The sequence below is a fragment of the Lepidochelys kempii genome, chromosome 2, assembly GCF_965140265.1.
Source record: "Lepidochelys kempii isolate rLepKem1 chromosome 2, rLepKem1.hap2, whole genome shotgun sequence".
In the NCBI taxonomy this organism is placed as follows: Eukaryota; Metazoa; Chordata; order Testudines; family Cheloniidae; genus Lepidochelys; species Lepidochelys kempii.
This window is the reverse complement of record NC_133257.1, coordinates 267,741,568-267,755,678: the sequence shown is the minus strand read 5'-3', so window position 1 is coordinate 267,755,678 and position 14,111 is coordinate 267,741,568. Positions and strand designations below refer to the sequence as shown.

The window sequence follows — 14,111 nt, the reverse complement described above, 5'->3', positions numbered from 1 at the left end:
CTCCTTACAGTGTGTATGGTAACACCCATTGTTTCATGTTCTCTGTGTATATAAATCTCCCCACTGTATTTTCCACTGAATGTGTCCGATGAAGTGAGCTGTAGCTCACGAAAGCTTTTGCTCAGATAAATTTGTTAGTCTCTAAGGTGACAAGTCCTCCTTTTCTTTTTGCGGATACAGACTAACAGCTGCTACACTGAAACATGTATATTTTTGTGTTTTGTTGTTTTTTTTAAAAAGAGGGGTCAGTTTATTTTGATAAACACAACCCTCCTACTAATGGAGTACTATTTGAGTTCTATTTATTTAGTAAATGAACAGCTTCTACTGTTCTTAAACTTTTTTTTGTAATAATTACATCATAGTATCCAAAATAGAACATGAGTATAAAACATTGTTATGAGTAGGATCCAGTATACCAATGGCCACCAGAGAGAGACACACATCATTCATGCAGATAACCTTCCCACCAAGGGTATTTCATTAAGGTTGAAGATAACTCATGTGCAAAGATCTGCTACAAGGACGACTATGCACTGTTTAGGAGACTGATAGGCTTAAGTGGCACATAGACCTTTTGTACACTGCTCCTTTAAATGTTAAATCTTTCTAAAAGGCAATGAAACCACTGCATTATATTTAAACTACACCATAGAACCTTTATCTTTAAATTAACTGTGGACTGAATCATTCATAAAATTAATTATCTCAAAATTAGCCTTTGCAGTATGGTGTACTGCATTGTTTTCTTCCTGTCCTTCAAACCACTGCAAGGTAATTTCCATTGGAGGCATCAGAATTTGAAGTGATGTTGATTTGTTCTTCAACATCACTTCCATTGTGTGATTCCCCCACCCCCAATTGTGAAAAATGATTGGTATAGCTGCTTGTTCGTAAGATTGATGTACTGTATTTACCAGTATTTGTATTTCATAAAACACTATTTGAGAACACACATTGAAAGCCCCGTCCTGCAGCTCTTACTCGTAGGAGTAGCCCTACTAAGGTCTACAGAACTCCTCGTGCAAGCTAGAGCTGGAGGTAAGGCCCAAATGTATCTGGACAGCTCCAGTGATCGGTTACACTACCTATTCCTTTAATTGAGGGTAGGAAATACTACATGTTCTGTGGCAAGTAACTACCCCCAACAGTATTAATTTAGGAACAAAATGTTATCCATGGCAATATATCACACAAGATAATCCATTCACAAGGATAAGAATCAGGTTTCAGAGTGGTAACTGTTTGTTTATATCAGCAAAAACAAGGAGTCCTTGTGGCACCTTAGAGACTAACAAATTTATTTGGGCATAAGCTTTCATGGGCTAAAATCCACTTCATCAGATCCATGAAAGCTTATGCCCAAATAAATTTGTTAGTCTCTAAGGTGCCACAAAGATAAGAATGGTAGAATTACACCTCTAGTAAACAATCACAACAGCTCATCAGCTAATTAATGGGGGTGAGAAAGAGAAAAATAGATTCTACTCAGACTGAGTGAAAGGTCCATATTAACAGAAAAGTAACAAAATTACCCATAAAGATTTTACCAAGACCATAAAATGTTGATTCTTTTGCTGAATACACGTGCCTATACCAATTTTCCGTCTTCTGTAACTAAGCAGAATCCATTTCCTTCACAAAGAATACACTATAAAGAATACCTCACGCCTCTATTTTGGGCTTAGCACAGTCATTTTGTTCCATGGCTGTCTTCCGAATTCTCCAGCTGAGACTACCTTCGTTTTGTTAAGCGCAGTTGTTGGGCTGAACTCTTATCCTAAGCCATACTTATTTGACATAACGCTGCACCTCAAGCGGCAGAAAATTCTCAGTTTACATCCCATGAAGGGCAAAATGCCCCTCACAACCTCCACTGACTTCACAAACTGAATTCCACCCTGTGAGACTGTAACATGAGATTTGGGGTGGTCTAGATAGGCTGAAGACATGATTGTGAAGAATCTGCTTTTTTAATTTTTTTTGTTTATTTGCATTTTCCCCCAACAGTAACTCAGTGGATTTTACCAAAACAAATTGTGAAGGGGTGACATTTGGATGGAGCTTACAAGATGGTTGCTGCCAGAATTAGGTTTTGCCCTGTTGGTTTATTTTTCCCTCCCCTCATCTTTTCTATAAGATAGCTCAGTCCCCCAGAAGAGGCATCAGGGGGTGCTAGAAACAATCCTGGCAAGTTTGAGCAAGAGGATTTTTCTTGACAATTTTATTTAAAACAAAAAAACAAAAACAAAAAACTAAAGACGGTCTCACATGAACTTCAGTAAGAGTTTATAAATACAGAGCCAGATCCTTAGCTGCTGTAACTTTTAAAATCTTCACTGACAGCAAAGGAGCTATGACAAGTTATACCAGCTGAGGAGCTGACTTGTATTATTTATGGATAACAGTGGCTTTCATGGCATTTTGCTCAACTTAACTACCCAGCCCTGCTGCCCCTAAAGGTTTTTTTCCCCCAGAGGGCCATAGTGCCATCAAAAGCAAGATTAGAGAAATTTTCTTTTATCAAGAACCTGGTGTTACTGAAGAGGGCTGGCTCCTGTCTCAGGTACATTTTTGTCCTTCCCGTGAAAAGTAGCGACACCAATAACCTAAAGCTGCTGCAGTGAGCCAAACGCTTATCCACTTGATTCCCCATAACGTTTCCTACAAAACCCAAATGTAGTGAAAATTAAGAAAAAAGTGTTCTCAAAACCAGGACAATCATCATATAAAAATCTTCAGTAATGCACAAATCAAATCATATATACAACTGTCTGTAATATGGAACATTACATTTGGAAGGTGGAAAACTCAGGCTGTCCAAAAAGAGATCTATACTGTAAGCTTTCTCTAGTCACAAGGAGAGTCAGCAAGGTAATCTTCAGATAGCTCCATTTGCCTGGCTTCAATGGGTTAAATGTTTGATTTACAGAGGTACTGAATACCGAGAGCTACCTTTGACTTAAATGGGAGCTTGGGGTGCATTTGACCTCCCAAACTCCATTCCTAAGTATCTGCTGCTTCTCTGAAGGGGTTCAGAAATGGGTTCTAAATTTCAAATGGTAGGAGTCCCTCCTCTCAGTAAAGAGCCAGCTATCTCTTTTTCCTGTTGTGTGTCACACGAACATGCATTTTCTGACCTATTTTCAGTTAGCTCTGTCTCACATAGTAGATTGTGAACAGATACTAATGCATCCTCTCTTTTTACATCAGGCTGGTCTCTCTGTTGTGTATCCAGGTCCCTGTGAAGCCTTCAGATGAAGTTACTTGTGACAGGACTATTTTTGAGGATCATAGATTTCCCACTCAGTTTTTCCCTCAAAAAATGATTGTTCTAGCTTCTCCGTGTGAATCATCTGGTGTCTAAGTCAACTCAACTGGCTAAGTGGATTGGGTCTCTTTCATGTGACTTTTTTGATGCTTAACTAAGCTTCTTTTCAGTACAAAGCTTTTCCCACACACATTACACTGGAATAGTTTCTCCCCTAAATGCCGGCGTTGGTGATTTAGAAGATAATCCTTTCTGCTGTAGCTTTTGTCACATTCGGTACATTTATATGGCCTCTCTCCACTGTGAATCATTTGGTGTCTAATGAGCCACGAGTGGCAAATGAAGCTCTTCTCACATTGGCTGCATTCATAGGGTTTCTCTATTCCATGGCTCCTTTGGTGTTTTGTCAAACTTATCTTCAGCTGGAAGTTTTTCCCACACTCAGCACATGCAAACACTCTCTCTCCTGTGTGGGCTTGTTGGTGATTCTGAAGATACACCTTTTGAGTATAGTTTCTCTCACATTCAGTACTTGTATACAGTCTCTCTTCTGGGTAGGCTTCTTCCTGATGGATTAATAAATTTTTGTCACAGTGAGATGAAACCCCCAGACTGTTCCCAGTAGCAGTTGCCTGCTGCATTTTTGAATTGTACAGACACTTCCATGTCACTCTCTGTTTGGGATTTGGCAAACACTCTTCTCCAAGTTTTCCATATAAACTAGACTCGTACACAATGCTTTCAAGAGGATTTTCAGGGAGCTTATCCTTGTTTGTGCTTCCATCTTTCGCTGAAATAAACATACAATCACAAGAAGGTAAAACGACTGAGGAAACCTCTTCCGATTGCAACCAACCAAAGGCCTTAACCAGAAAAATGTTTGTGGCTATATTGTTTCTGAAGCACAGATAATCAAGTTAAATAAAAATATAGGCTTTATTACTGAGTAGAACAGCTTGGAAAGTTTTCACTGAAATTAAAATGTTGATGAAAAATAGAAAACATTTAGTCTCTGCAACCAGGTCTATTAAAAATCACTTATTGCAGAGTCAGAGATTTGGTCAGCACTTTACAAACCTACGGCAAGACCTGTGCCCTGCTTGGAAGAGTTTAGTCTTAGCACTGGATCAGTAAATACACAAAAGTTTTGGGACCTGATTTTCAGAGACATTGAGAACCCACACCTCCAAATAAAGTCAGGCAAGGATCTGTGGATGCTCAGCACCTCTGAAAATCAGGAATTTACAGTCAGTACACAATCAGTTTACATTACAGGCCCGAATAAGGAACACCATTAACCTGAAAACTTACCCAATTGAGGCCTACCCAGTGCTGAGCATAGCAGAACATTAACCTCACTGAGAGCTCTGATCCCACAACAAACTTTGTATAGGGCAACCCCCTGCGCACACCCAGAGCTCTGGGCTCGTCTATAGCGTAACCATGCTGAGAGTTCATTGCAGGGCTAGGGTCTTATTATACACTTGATGCTCCTGTTAATGGAGCCCAACAGAGTATGTGACATTCTTGCTACTGCACTAGTGTACTGCCACCCTACGGGCACATTCCCGCATTCTCTAAGGAATTATTCCGCCCCACATTGATCATTTGACATTTAGCTTTAAAGATTAGTTTTTCAATGGATTTCAGTAGAGGCGTCCAGTAGATCATGATCACTATATTTTAATAGTCTCCTCCTCGGTGTATCTAATCCATCCCACCTTTGTCTCATCCATGCATTAAATACATTAAGGCTCCACTACACCTGCTAGGTTGTTAATGAGAAGACTGAATGGCATCTGTTTCACACTACCATATTGGGATACCACTCGTTTTAGTCTCAGTTACTTATGTTCCACACAAATTTGGTGTCCCCTCACTTCTATTGTTGACAATTATTTACATCAGTAATAAAGGCACACACGAAGCTCAGCTTACAGAAAGTCATTTACACTAAGGGAATTAACGCCACACTATTAGCAATTTCCTGTGTGAATAATTCTTGGGTGTCCTTCATTTTGGGTCTTTTTCAAAATATTTTTTCCTATATTTGGGTCCTGGCAGGTTGAAAGCTGAATAGTGTTAGGTCTAAACCATATGGGATTCTACTTGATACCTCTTTCCTATTTGACATAACCATTTCCTCTGAGTTTTTAACCAAACTTGTGTCTATTTTGTAGAAACTATAGCTAATCCATGACCCACATTAGGAGGATGCTTCATCCTATATCAAGAGGATGGCACTGAATTATTGGATTTGTGTGGACACAACTAAAAAGGTCCTGAATTTTCTGCATTTACATTAATTTAACTTGGCATTAATTTAGCTTTTCCATTGGAAGTATTATTCCCTTACTGACCTGTGCTGGGATCTGTATGGATTTTGTTTTCCTCTGAATCATGCTGCTCACAGACACTCGGCTCTCCCTCTTGTTTAATCAGTGATAAAATGTCAGTAGCACAAATTTGAAATCCTGTTCATGGGAAAGAGTTATATTACAAAGCATTCACTGTAAAAGTTAGGAAAACGAAGGATTTTGGAATAGTTAGGAACCCCAGATTACATCTGGTTGAGGTTCTTGGCAAGTCACATTTGTCATGCAAAAGTGCTGATAAAGCATCAGAAAAGACATGGTTATAAGAGCTACCAAAGGTATTGCTGGGTGCCCAGCTTTGGCCAACACCATCTGAGTTGTTCTGATCTCTTACTCACCAGTGCAAGGGTCTACAGGCATTTCTGTATTCTCTGACTCTAGCAGGGCCCTGACGCATAACTCGTTGCCTTCCTCAGTCTGGGATACAGTGTCAGACGTGGAAACGGCATGGTCTAGTCAAGGAGAAAGATGGAGATACAAGTATTGTGAATGTAAAAGTGGCTGCAAAATCTGTTTTTTCCCCCTCCCCAAACCTGGCGTGCTTTGTAAATCTCAGTTAGACCTTAAAATAAACACACACGCATACCCAAGGTCTTATACAACTTTCTCAACATAAGGGGGTATAAAATTCCAGTTTGTATTGTATCATGTATTATTTAGCAGATACGAGGATCATATTAAAGGCATAACCAAAAGGAGTGAATGTTAAGATTGAGCTTTTCAGCCTTAATTCCACACGCCCCATTTATGAAATTTTCGTAAGAAATTTCTTTTTTCAAAAAAGAGAAGTTGCCAGTGGAGCTTATATATTTCTTGATCTGTATTAGTTTGGCTTGATACTCCCCACAGCTTCCCTGAACTCCAAGTCAGAGTTTAGCTCTTTAGTTTAGATGGGAGTTTAGTTTGGGCATTGAATGTAAAAACAATTAGCATTAGAACATAAGGGAATCTGGTTGTGTTTTATTAAAATACACTTCCCATCTCTTCCGCTACCCCCCCAAAAATAGATAATATTTCCTCAAAATTTCTAAAAACAAAGCAGTTAGGCTCTGGGCAGAAGCAGCTAAGACAAAGGACTCTGTTTCAGAAAGTTATAAGAAACAGCAAAAGAAAGATGGGTGCTGGAGCTCAAACCTGATGTGCTAGACGGACCCACTATCATTGCATTGATACAGTACGTGCGTATTTCTTATTGTTAAAGTTACCCAATACTTCCTAGTATAAGACCCTCTTTTCAGTTGCTTACACATTTTGCCAAAATTTAACGGCTAGGGTTGATGTTTTCCACGCCAGGTGTCCACTTCAGGCTGAATTTTAACAGAAAGTTTCAGCTAAAAGAGTTCAGCCATTTCCAAGAACAAGATTAAGGGGGGAAATCATTTTACCCAGATAAAAATAATTCTTACAACCTTTTCGTTTTCCTGCACCTCCTTGATTTGGAGCAAGGACTTGACTTGTGGTACAGGGTCCCACGGGAGTCAGGGATGTGCTTATTGCCTCCCCCATGAAAATTCACCCACATTTGACCAAATTATAAGCCTCTGATCAGCCACAACCCTGATTCATCCCCACAGCACAGTCCATCCTGTTCAGTAAATGAGGCAGGGCTCCTGTGGAAAAAAATAGTATGATCATTTAATTAAAGATTGTATCATAATGCATCTGCACAGGGGGGCCAAGTTTAGCTTGCACAGGAAGGCTTAATTCTGGCATTTCTTAACTTTTGAGTGCTTGACTTTGCAATCTTAAATGTTCTTTTAACACAGTTTGTGTGTGTTAAATTTTATATATATGCACATATCCAAATACATGCACAAAATTGGCTTTCCTTCCCCAGGTTAAGGTATCAGTTCTATGCTCCCTGGCACCATCTGCCTGAAAAGACTAATCACATAAGGCCCTGCTCCAAAAGCCTTATTTAGAAAGACTGAAATCACAGTAACCACCATAAATCAGAAATTCATGGCCACCTGGGCTTAAGACGCCAAGCAAGGAGGGTTAAGGGAGGAAAACTATTTCCTACATCTACTACCTTCTGCACAGGAAAGAAGCAGTCACCAATTCTGAACTCTCAGAAAATGGATGGAAGATGAGAAAGAGAAAATGCCCAAAATCAGTCAGGACTGATAGAAAGCCTGACTGACGTCTGCCATGGAGATATGAACAAGTGTTGGTTGTAGATTTGGAATATGTAGAAAAAGATAAGAGCTCAAAGTTTATTAACCTTTCAATTTCACACCCCATTTGAGCAACTTTAACTCACCTGTGTAGAGCTCTTTAGAGACTTTTCTGCCCTCCAAATCCTGCTGATCCCCAACATACAACTCTTCCTCTTGTTTAGTAAGTAATAAACCCTCTTGTGTACAAACTGGAGATTCTGTTCACAGGAACAAAAATTCACATTGTTTTTCCAACATACACCATATTCTTTAGAAAAGAGTTCATGAGGGATTAGCTCGAGTTAGAAAAGGTCTCAGTGGTGTTATGTCAAGAGAGTAGGAAAACACGGATAAAACATAACAAGAGACCCAGGGCCTGACTCACCATTGTGTTACTTCATTGTGTGACTACATTGTGTTACTTCATTGTGTGACTACATTGTGTTAGTTTACACCCGGGCAACTCCATTAATGATTCAGACCAATGGTTTGCACACACAAAATGTTACATTGGCACAAATAAGGAAATAAACATTGATACGGCATTTCAGTTTTACAAACTAGTATGAACACCAGAAATTCAAAGATAAAGCTACACTTAAAAACCATATTGATTTTGGAACATACAGAAATAGAGAGTTAAGGTACCTCAAACAGCCTTAAATCTGCCCTCATATGCTTGCCACTCTGTCTACCCTCCACATAAACTAGAGCTACAAGTCTATGAAGAGTATTATAAGATCACAGCTAAACATGTTAAATCAGGCACCAAGGGAGCCGAAGACATTAGTCCTCAAATATAGTATTTTGGTGCTCAGTGTCCACAGCTAGAACATCTTTGATCACCTCCCCTTTTATCTGGCAAAGCAGATATAGCTTAATTGCAAGGGTCTCGAGGGCTGTACGTGCACAGTTGCAAGAACTATTATGGATAGTAAAGAGTTTATGATTTCAAGCCTTCTGGTATAATTAGGGTTGGGGAAGGAGGCACATGCCAAGAGTCAGGCTGATCATGCAAAGCTGGTCACAGCCACAACTATGAAGAGATCAATCTCTCGCCACAAGAAGAGTTCAAAAGTCTTGCTGGATTTCCAGCATTTTACTGTATTAACTGTGCGAGTGCTTCTGACATATCAGTTACCTGTGCTGGGGTCTGTAGGAATTTCTCTCTCCTCTGCGTCTCCTTGGTCCCCGACACTCAGCTCCTCCCCCCGTTCAATCCGGGATAGGATGTCAGGTTTGGAAATGGCATAGTCTGTTCATGGAGAAAGATATTAAGAGACAGTGTATAGTAATAGGCTAGATTTGCATGAGTCTGTCCTCCCACAGTACATATGTATGTATGTATATCACTGCATTCTACTGGATGGGTGTATCCTTTGAGGGCTGCAGCCACCACAGAATGATTTAGGAAGGAGGGGAAGAAAACAACTTCTGCTACTGCTTCCTCCCCTCCAGTTACCTCTTATCTCCTCCACGGCAGCAGCCACACCTACATCCCATCCAACAGAGGCTTGTAATACATGTATTAGCCACAAGAGCCCGAGAATACTGGGCCCAGTGCCATATAACAAAGATATTTAACCGTCTGTAAGCCTGACCCATGCCAGGCAACTAGGGACAGGAATGAAAGACAAGCCTCTTACCAGCACAGCAGTATATCACAACCCTACCAATCCATGTATCCTTCAGGAGTAGCAGCTAGTACTCTATTAACTTTCATTAAAGATTGAGTTATTTTAGTTCATCCCACTGCTAGAGATTAGAACAGAAGCAAAAGTGTTACTGAAGGCATTGTAGGGGGAAATGCCAGGTGCTATGAAGTAATGAGTCAGAGACAGTACGCTGTCTGATGCTGCCCTCTAGCCTGGCCTCACACAGAGGCTAAGGGATTACTGCTATATAGGTGTGCTCCAAGTGGTAGAGGGCTGGGTCTCTACAGCTGAAGTAGCAGGGTCCCAGTCCCAGCAACTTGGGGATACGAGAGATTTATAAAGCAATTGTGTCAGTTGTCAGTCGCACATTAAGTTGTTACAGAGGGAGATGTGTGTGTGCTTTCTGGAAGGGTGCCAGAGATCTCCACACACAGGTGGATTTATGCATACACAAGTATTAATCCACTTGCTACCTATGTAGGGTCTCACACTGTTCCCACCACTTCAGTATCCATGCACCTTGTAAACCTGCACAGAGTTCAGTCCCATAAGAGGCCACAGTCAAGCCAGGAACAGCCCAATGCTTATTAAACAACAGTTTTCAGAGGAACAGCCGTGTTAGTCTGTATTCGCAAAAAGAAAAGGAGGACTTGTGGCACCTTAGAGACTAACCAATTTATTTGAGCATGAGCTTTCGTGAGCTACAGCTCACTTCATCTGATGAAGTGAGCTGTAGCTCACGAAAGCTCATGCTCAAATAAATTGGTTAGTCTCTAAGGTGCCACAAGTCCTCCTTTTCTTTAAACAACAGTGTTATCTAAAGTTGAGATGGATTGTTCCTGACTTGTATACTTACAAAGTTATGATTTCCAAATATACCATCATTTGAATGCATAAACATGGAGATAAATGCAGCATGTGCACATTCCACACTGCAGAGAGCTGGCGCTTTAAACTCTACAGTGTTAAAAGCTGAATGGAATGGAATGCCACTTGTCATGCAGACAGCAAAGGGAGTTGAGCCCATATCACCAAGTTTCCAATAACTAGAATGGCCAATCACCAGAAATCAAAGGACCAGAATAAATCTGGAAGAGAATGTAATATTTCAAAGATCAGAACTTTTCTAACAAAAGAGCAAAAACTGATCTTTACCCAGTGACATCAACATCTCATAGTTGCTTTTCATCACATTCTTGTAAAGCTCCTTCTGCCATTCGTCTAAATTCCCCCACTGTTGCTCATTGAAATAGACTGAGATGTCATCAAATGTTACTGGCACCTGGAATCACAAATATCACAAATTCAGCGCCTTGTGTTGTGATCTCATTCTGAGCCTTGCTTCCTTTTATCTTCCATTAAAAAGACTTCCCTCTTTTGTTTCCTTTGAAATAAAATACTAAACATATTTAATTGTGAACTAGCACAACACAAGCAGCCAGATCAGTTCCCTTGTTCTAAGCTATTTTATTAATGGTGAATTAAAGGGCCAATATACCAAGTTCTGGAAAAAAAACCACTTCAGTAGTTCATGGTTAGGCTTTGTATCTATTCTTCATCATTAGCTCTGACACTGTTACCTTGGGAACTTCCCCCTTAGTGCCTGGGGGGAGCCTCAGGATCCAGAAGTTCCTGTTCTTCAGCAGGTTCTCCATGTTCTCCAGCCTCCTCTGCAGCAGCCCATACTCCTGGATCAGAGTTCCCAGCACAGCCCACTTACTCTCCAGCTGGTTCCCAAACTCCACCACTGTCTTCTCACAGCTGACTAGTTTCTTCTCAGTCATCCCTGTTCTCCCTTCCAGATTCAGCAAACATGCAGCATGAGAATCAACCCTCCTCTCCATGTCTTGAACAGCAGCCACAAGAGTCAGGGAAATCTCTGCAGTCTGCAGTTGCATCTCTCTCTGCGAGGTTTGTTTGAGGCCGGAGGGGGGATGCAAAAGTGTCAGGTGCTGAGATTCTAGGTCCCGTTTTGGAGCCTGTTAGCAAGGACAGAAATTGAAAGTGGGGAATGTGACACTGATACATCTGGCAGTCTCCTTTCCCCATGTCAGGTGTTTGTCTAGCATCCAGCACAATGCAGCTCCAACTGTAATGAGGGGAAGAGGGTTTTACTGTGATCCAAATAAATATAATATGGAAATGAGAGCCAGGCTACCTTCTTTCCCAGTCATGTACTACTGCCAGTAGTCAGGGTTCAGCAAAGCAACTTCTACCCTTATGGCTATTTTGGCCATATTAAATTACGTATATGATACATCAATTATACCCTCTTGGGCACACCTATAACCCCACGGCCTTCAGCAGGTTTTCACAGGGGTGACTCTGCACGAGACCTACACAAGTCCGTTGTTGACCCACAGGAAACAGACTCCAGCGAGCGGCGCTGGCTGGCTGGCAGGAGCCGAAAGCAGGAGCGGCGGGTGTTTGCCCGTGGAGCGCGCAGCTCCGGTTTTGAGCAGACCCCCGGAGTCTGCGGGGGCACGGCAGAAAGACCCAGCTACCGGCGCGGGGCACGGAGACGGGAGGGCCCAGGGCTGCTCGCCGGGGCAGCGCTGCACACTCACGGGGGGGGGGGGGACTGGGCTCGCTGGGCACCGGGGGGGCCGCGCCGCGAGGCCATGACGGGCTCCGCAGCGGGAGCCGGGGAGACTGGGGCGGGGCGGGGCGGTGCCTGCAGCCGGGGGAGCAGCAAGGCCCCGGGCCCTGCTCCCCGGACCGGCCGCAAGGGGCCCCGCACAGGCCGGAGACGCCCCCAGTGCCTGGGAAACTCCAACCGGGGCAGCCCGGGGAGAAGCTCCCGGGGCCCGGGGCTCCCCCGCCCGCCAGGCCCTTACCTGGGCAGCGGCCCGCTCGGCCATGGCCCCCCCGGGCGGCCCGGCCCGGCCGAGCCCCGCTCCCGCTGCGGGCTGGGCAGAGTCCCGGCGCCGCCTCGCCACGGGCCGGCCCCGCTGCCGGGCGGAGCAGAGCGAGCGCGGCCCGCAGGGAGGGAGGGAGCCGCTGCCGGGGGCCGCTCTGGGCTGCCAACCAGGAGCGGCGCCTGGCTCCGCCCCCTCCAGGCCTCCCTCCCCGCGGCCCCGCCCACGTCCCGCCCCAAGCCCCGCCCACGTCCCGCCCCAAGCCCCGCCCGCCCGTCTCCTCCGAGCGCGCCCCCTGTGTGTAACTCTGCTGCCATCCGCTAGAGGGCAGCGGTGCCCGCACACATTGGGCTGTTCCCCGCCCGCCTGCACAACGCCCCCCTGGAAGGTGGGCTCGGTGCGTGGGATCCTGGGGCCGCCCCTCACTCTGTCTCTGCAGGAGAGTCCCCCGGAGGGGGGGTGTCAGATTAGGGTGAGCAGGCAGCAAGTGTGAAAAATGGGGACAGGGAGTGTGTGTGTGTGGGGGGGGGGGTAATAGGTGCTTATATAAGACCAAGCCCCGAATATATAAGGTGGATAGAAAGTTGGCTAGATTGTCGGGCTCATTGGGTAGTGATCAATGGCTCCATGTCTAGTTGGCAGCCGGTATCAAGTGGAGTGCCCCAAGGGTCGGTCCTGGGGCCGGTTTTGTTCACTATCTTCATTAATGATCTGGAGGACGGCATGGATTGCACCCTCAGCAAGTTTGCAGAGGACACTAAACTGGGAGGAGAGGTAAATACACTGGAGGGTAGGGATAGGATACAGAGGGACCTAGGCAAATTGGAGGATTGGGCCAAAAGAAATCTGATGAGGTTCAACAAGGACAAGTGCAGAGTCCTGCACTTAGGACGGACGAATCCCATGCACCGCTACAGACTAGGGACCGAATGGATCGGCAGCAGTTCTGCAGAAAAGGACCTAGGGGTGACAGTGGACGAGAAGCTGGATATGAGTCAACAGTGTGCCCTTGTTGCCAAGAAGGCCAATGGCATTTTGGGATGTATAAGTAGGGGCATTGCCGGCAGATCGAGGGACGTGATCGTTCCCCTCTATTCGACACTGGTGAGGCCTCATCTGGAGTACTGTGTCCAGTTATGGGCCCCACACTACAAGAAGGATGTGGAAAAATTGGAAAGAGTCCAGCGGAGGGCAACAAAAATGATTAGGGGACTGGAACACATGACTTATGAGGAGTGGCTGAGGGAACTGGGGATGTTTAGTCTATGGAAAAGAAGAATGAGGGGAGATTTGATAGCTGCTTTCAACTACCTGAAAGGGGGTTCTAAAGAGGATGGCTCTAGACTGTTCTCAGTGGTAGCAGATGACAGAACAAGGAGTAATGGTCTCAAGTTGCAGTGGGGGAGATTTAGATTGGATATTAGGAAAAACTTTTTCACTAAGAGGGTGGTGAAACACTGGAATGTGTTACCTAGGGAGGTGGTGGAATCTCCTTCCCTAGAAGTTTTTAAGGTCAGGCTTGACAAAGCCCTGGCTGGGATGATTTAGTCGGGGATCGGTCCTGCTTTGAACAAGGGGTTAGACTAGATGACCTCCTGAGGTCCCTTCCAACCCTGATATTCTATGATTCTGTGATCAGGCCTGTCCCTATGAAATGAGGACATCTGGTTGCCCTAGGTCAGCTCCTAACCGGGCACTAGCTTGATCTTCTCAAATAGGCGATTTCACCGATTTTCAACAAGAAACCATTAGGCTAGTCCCCAGACCAGGCCACAGGCACAGCTCGCCCCAGG

The 14,111-nt window shown here is 44.1% G+C and overlaps 1 protein-coding gene across 2 annotated transcripts; it reads right to left on the bottom strand.

Moving 5' to 3' along the window:
• Positions 1 to 2,504: 2,504 nt before the first annotated feature.
• LOC140905776 (uncharacterized) lies at positions 2,505 to 12,508 on the bottom strand. Of its 2 annotated transcripts, none has more exons than XM_073329240.1 (8): positions 12,298 to 12,508; positions 11,041 to 11,439; positions 10,616 to 10,742; positions 8,947 to 9,060; positions 7,910 to 8,023; positions 5,985 to 6,098; positions 5,632 to 5,745; positions 2,505 to 4,061 (listed from the first exon to the last, which is right to left on the bottom strand). In XM_073329240.1, the coding sequence occupies exons 1-8, from the start codon at positions 12,319 to 12,321 to the stop codon at positions 3,382 to 3,384; spliced, it is 1,686 nt and encodes a 561-aa protein (XP_073185341.1). In that variant the 5' UTR covers positions 12,322 to 12,508; the 3' UTR covers positions 2,505 to 3,381. The 2 variants fall into 2 exon arrangements, with proteins under 2 accessions (XP_073185341.1, XP_073185342.1); XM_073329241.1 differs by lacking the exon at positions 12,298 to 12,508 and adding an exon at positions 11,801 to 12,017.
• Positions 12,509 to 14,111: the final 1,603 nt, after the last annotated feature.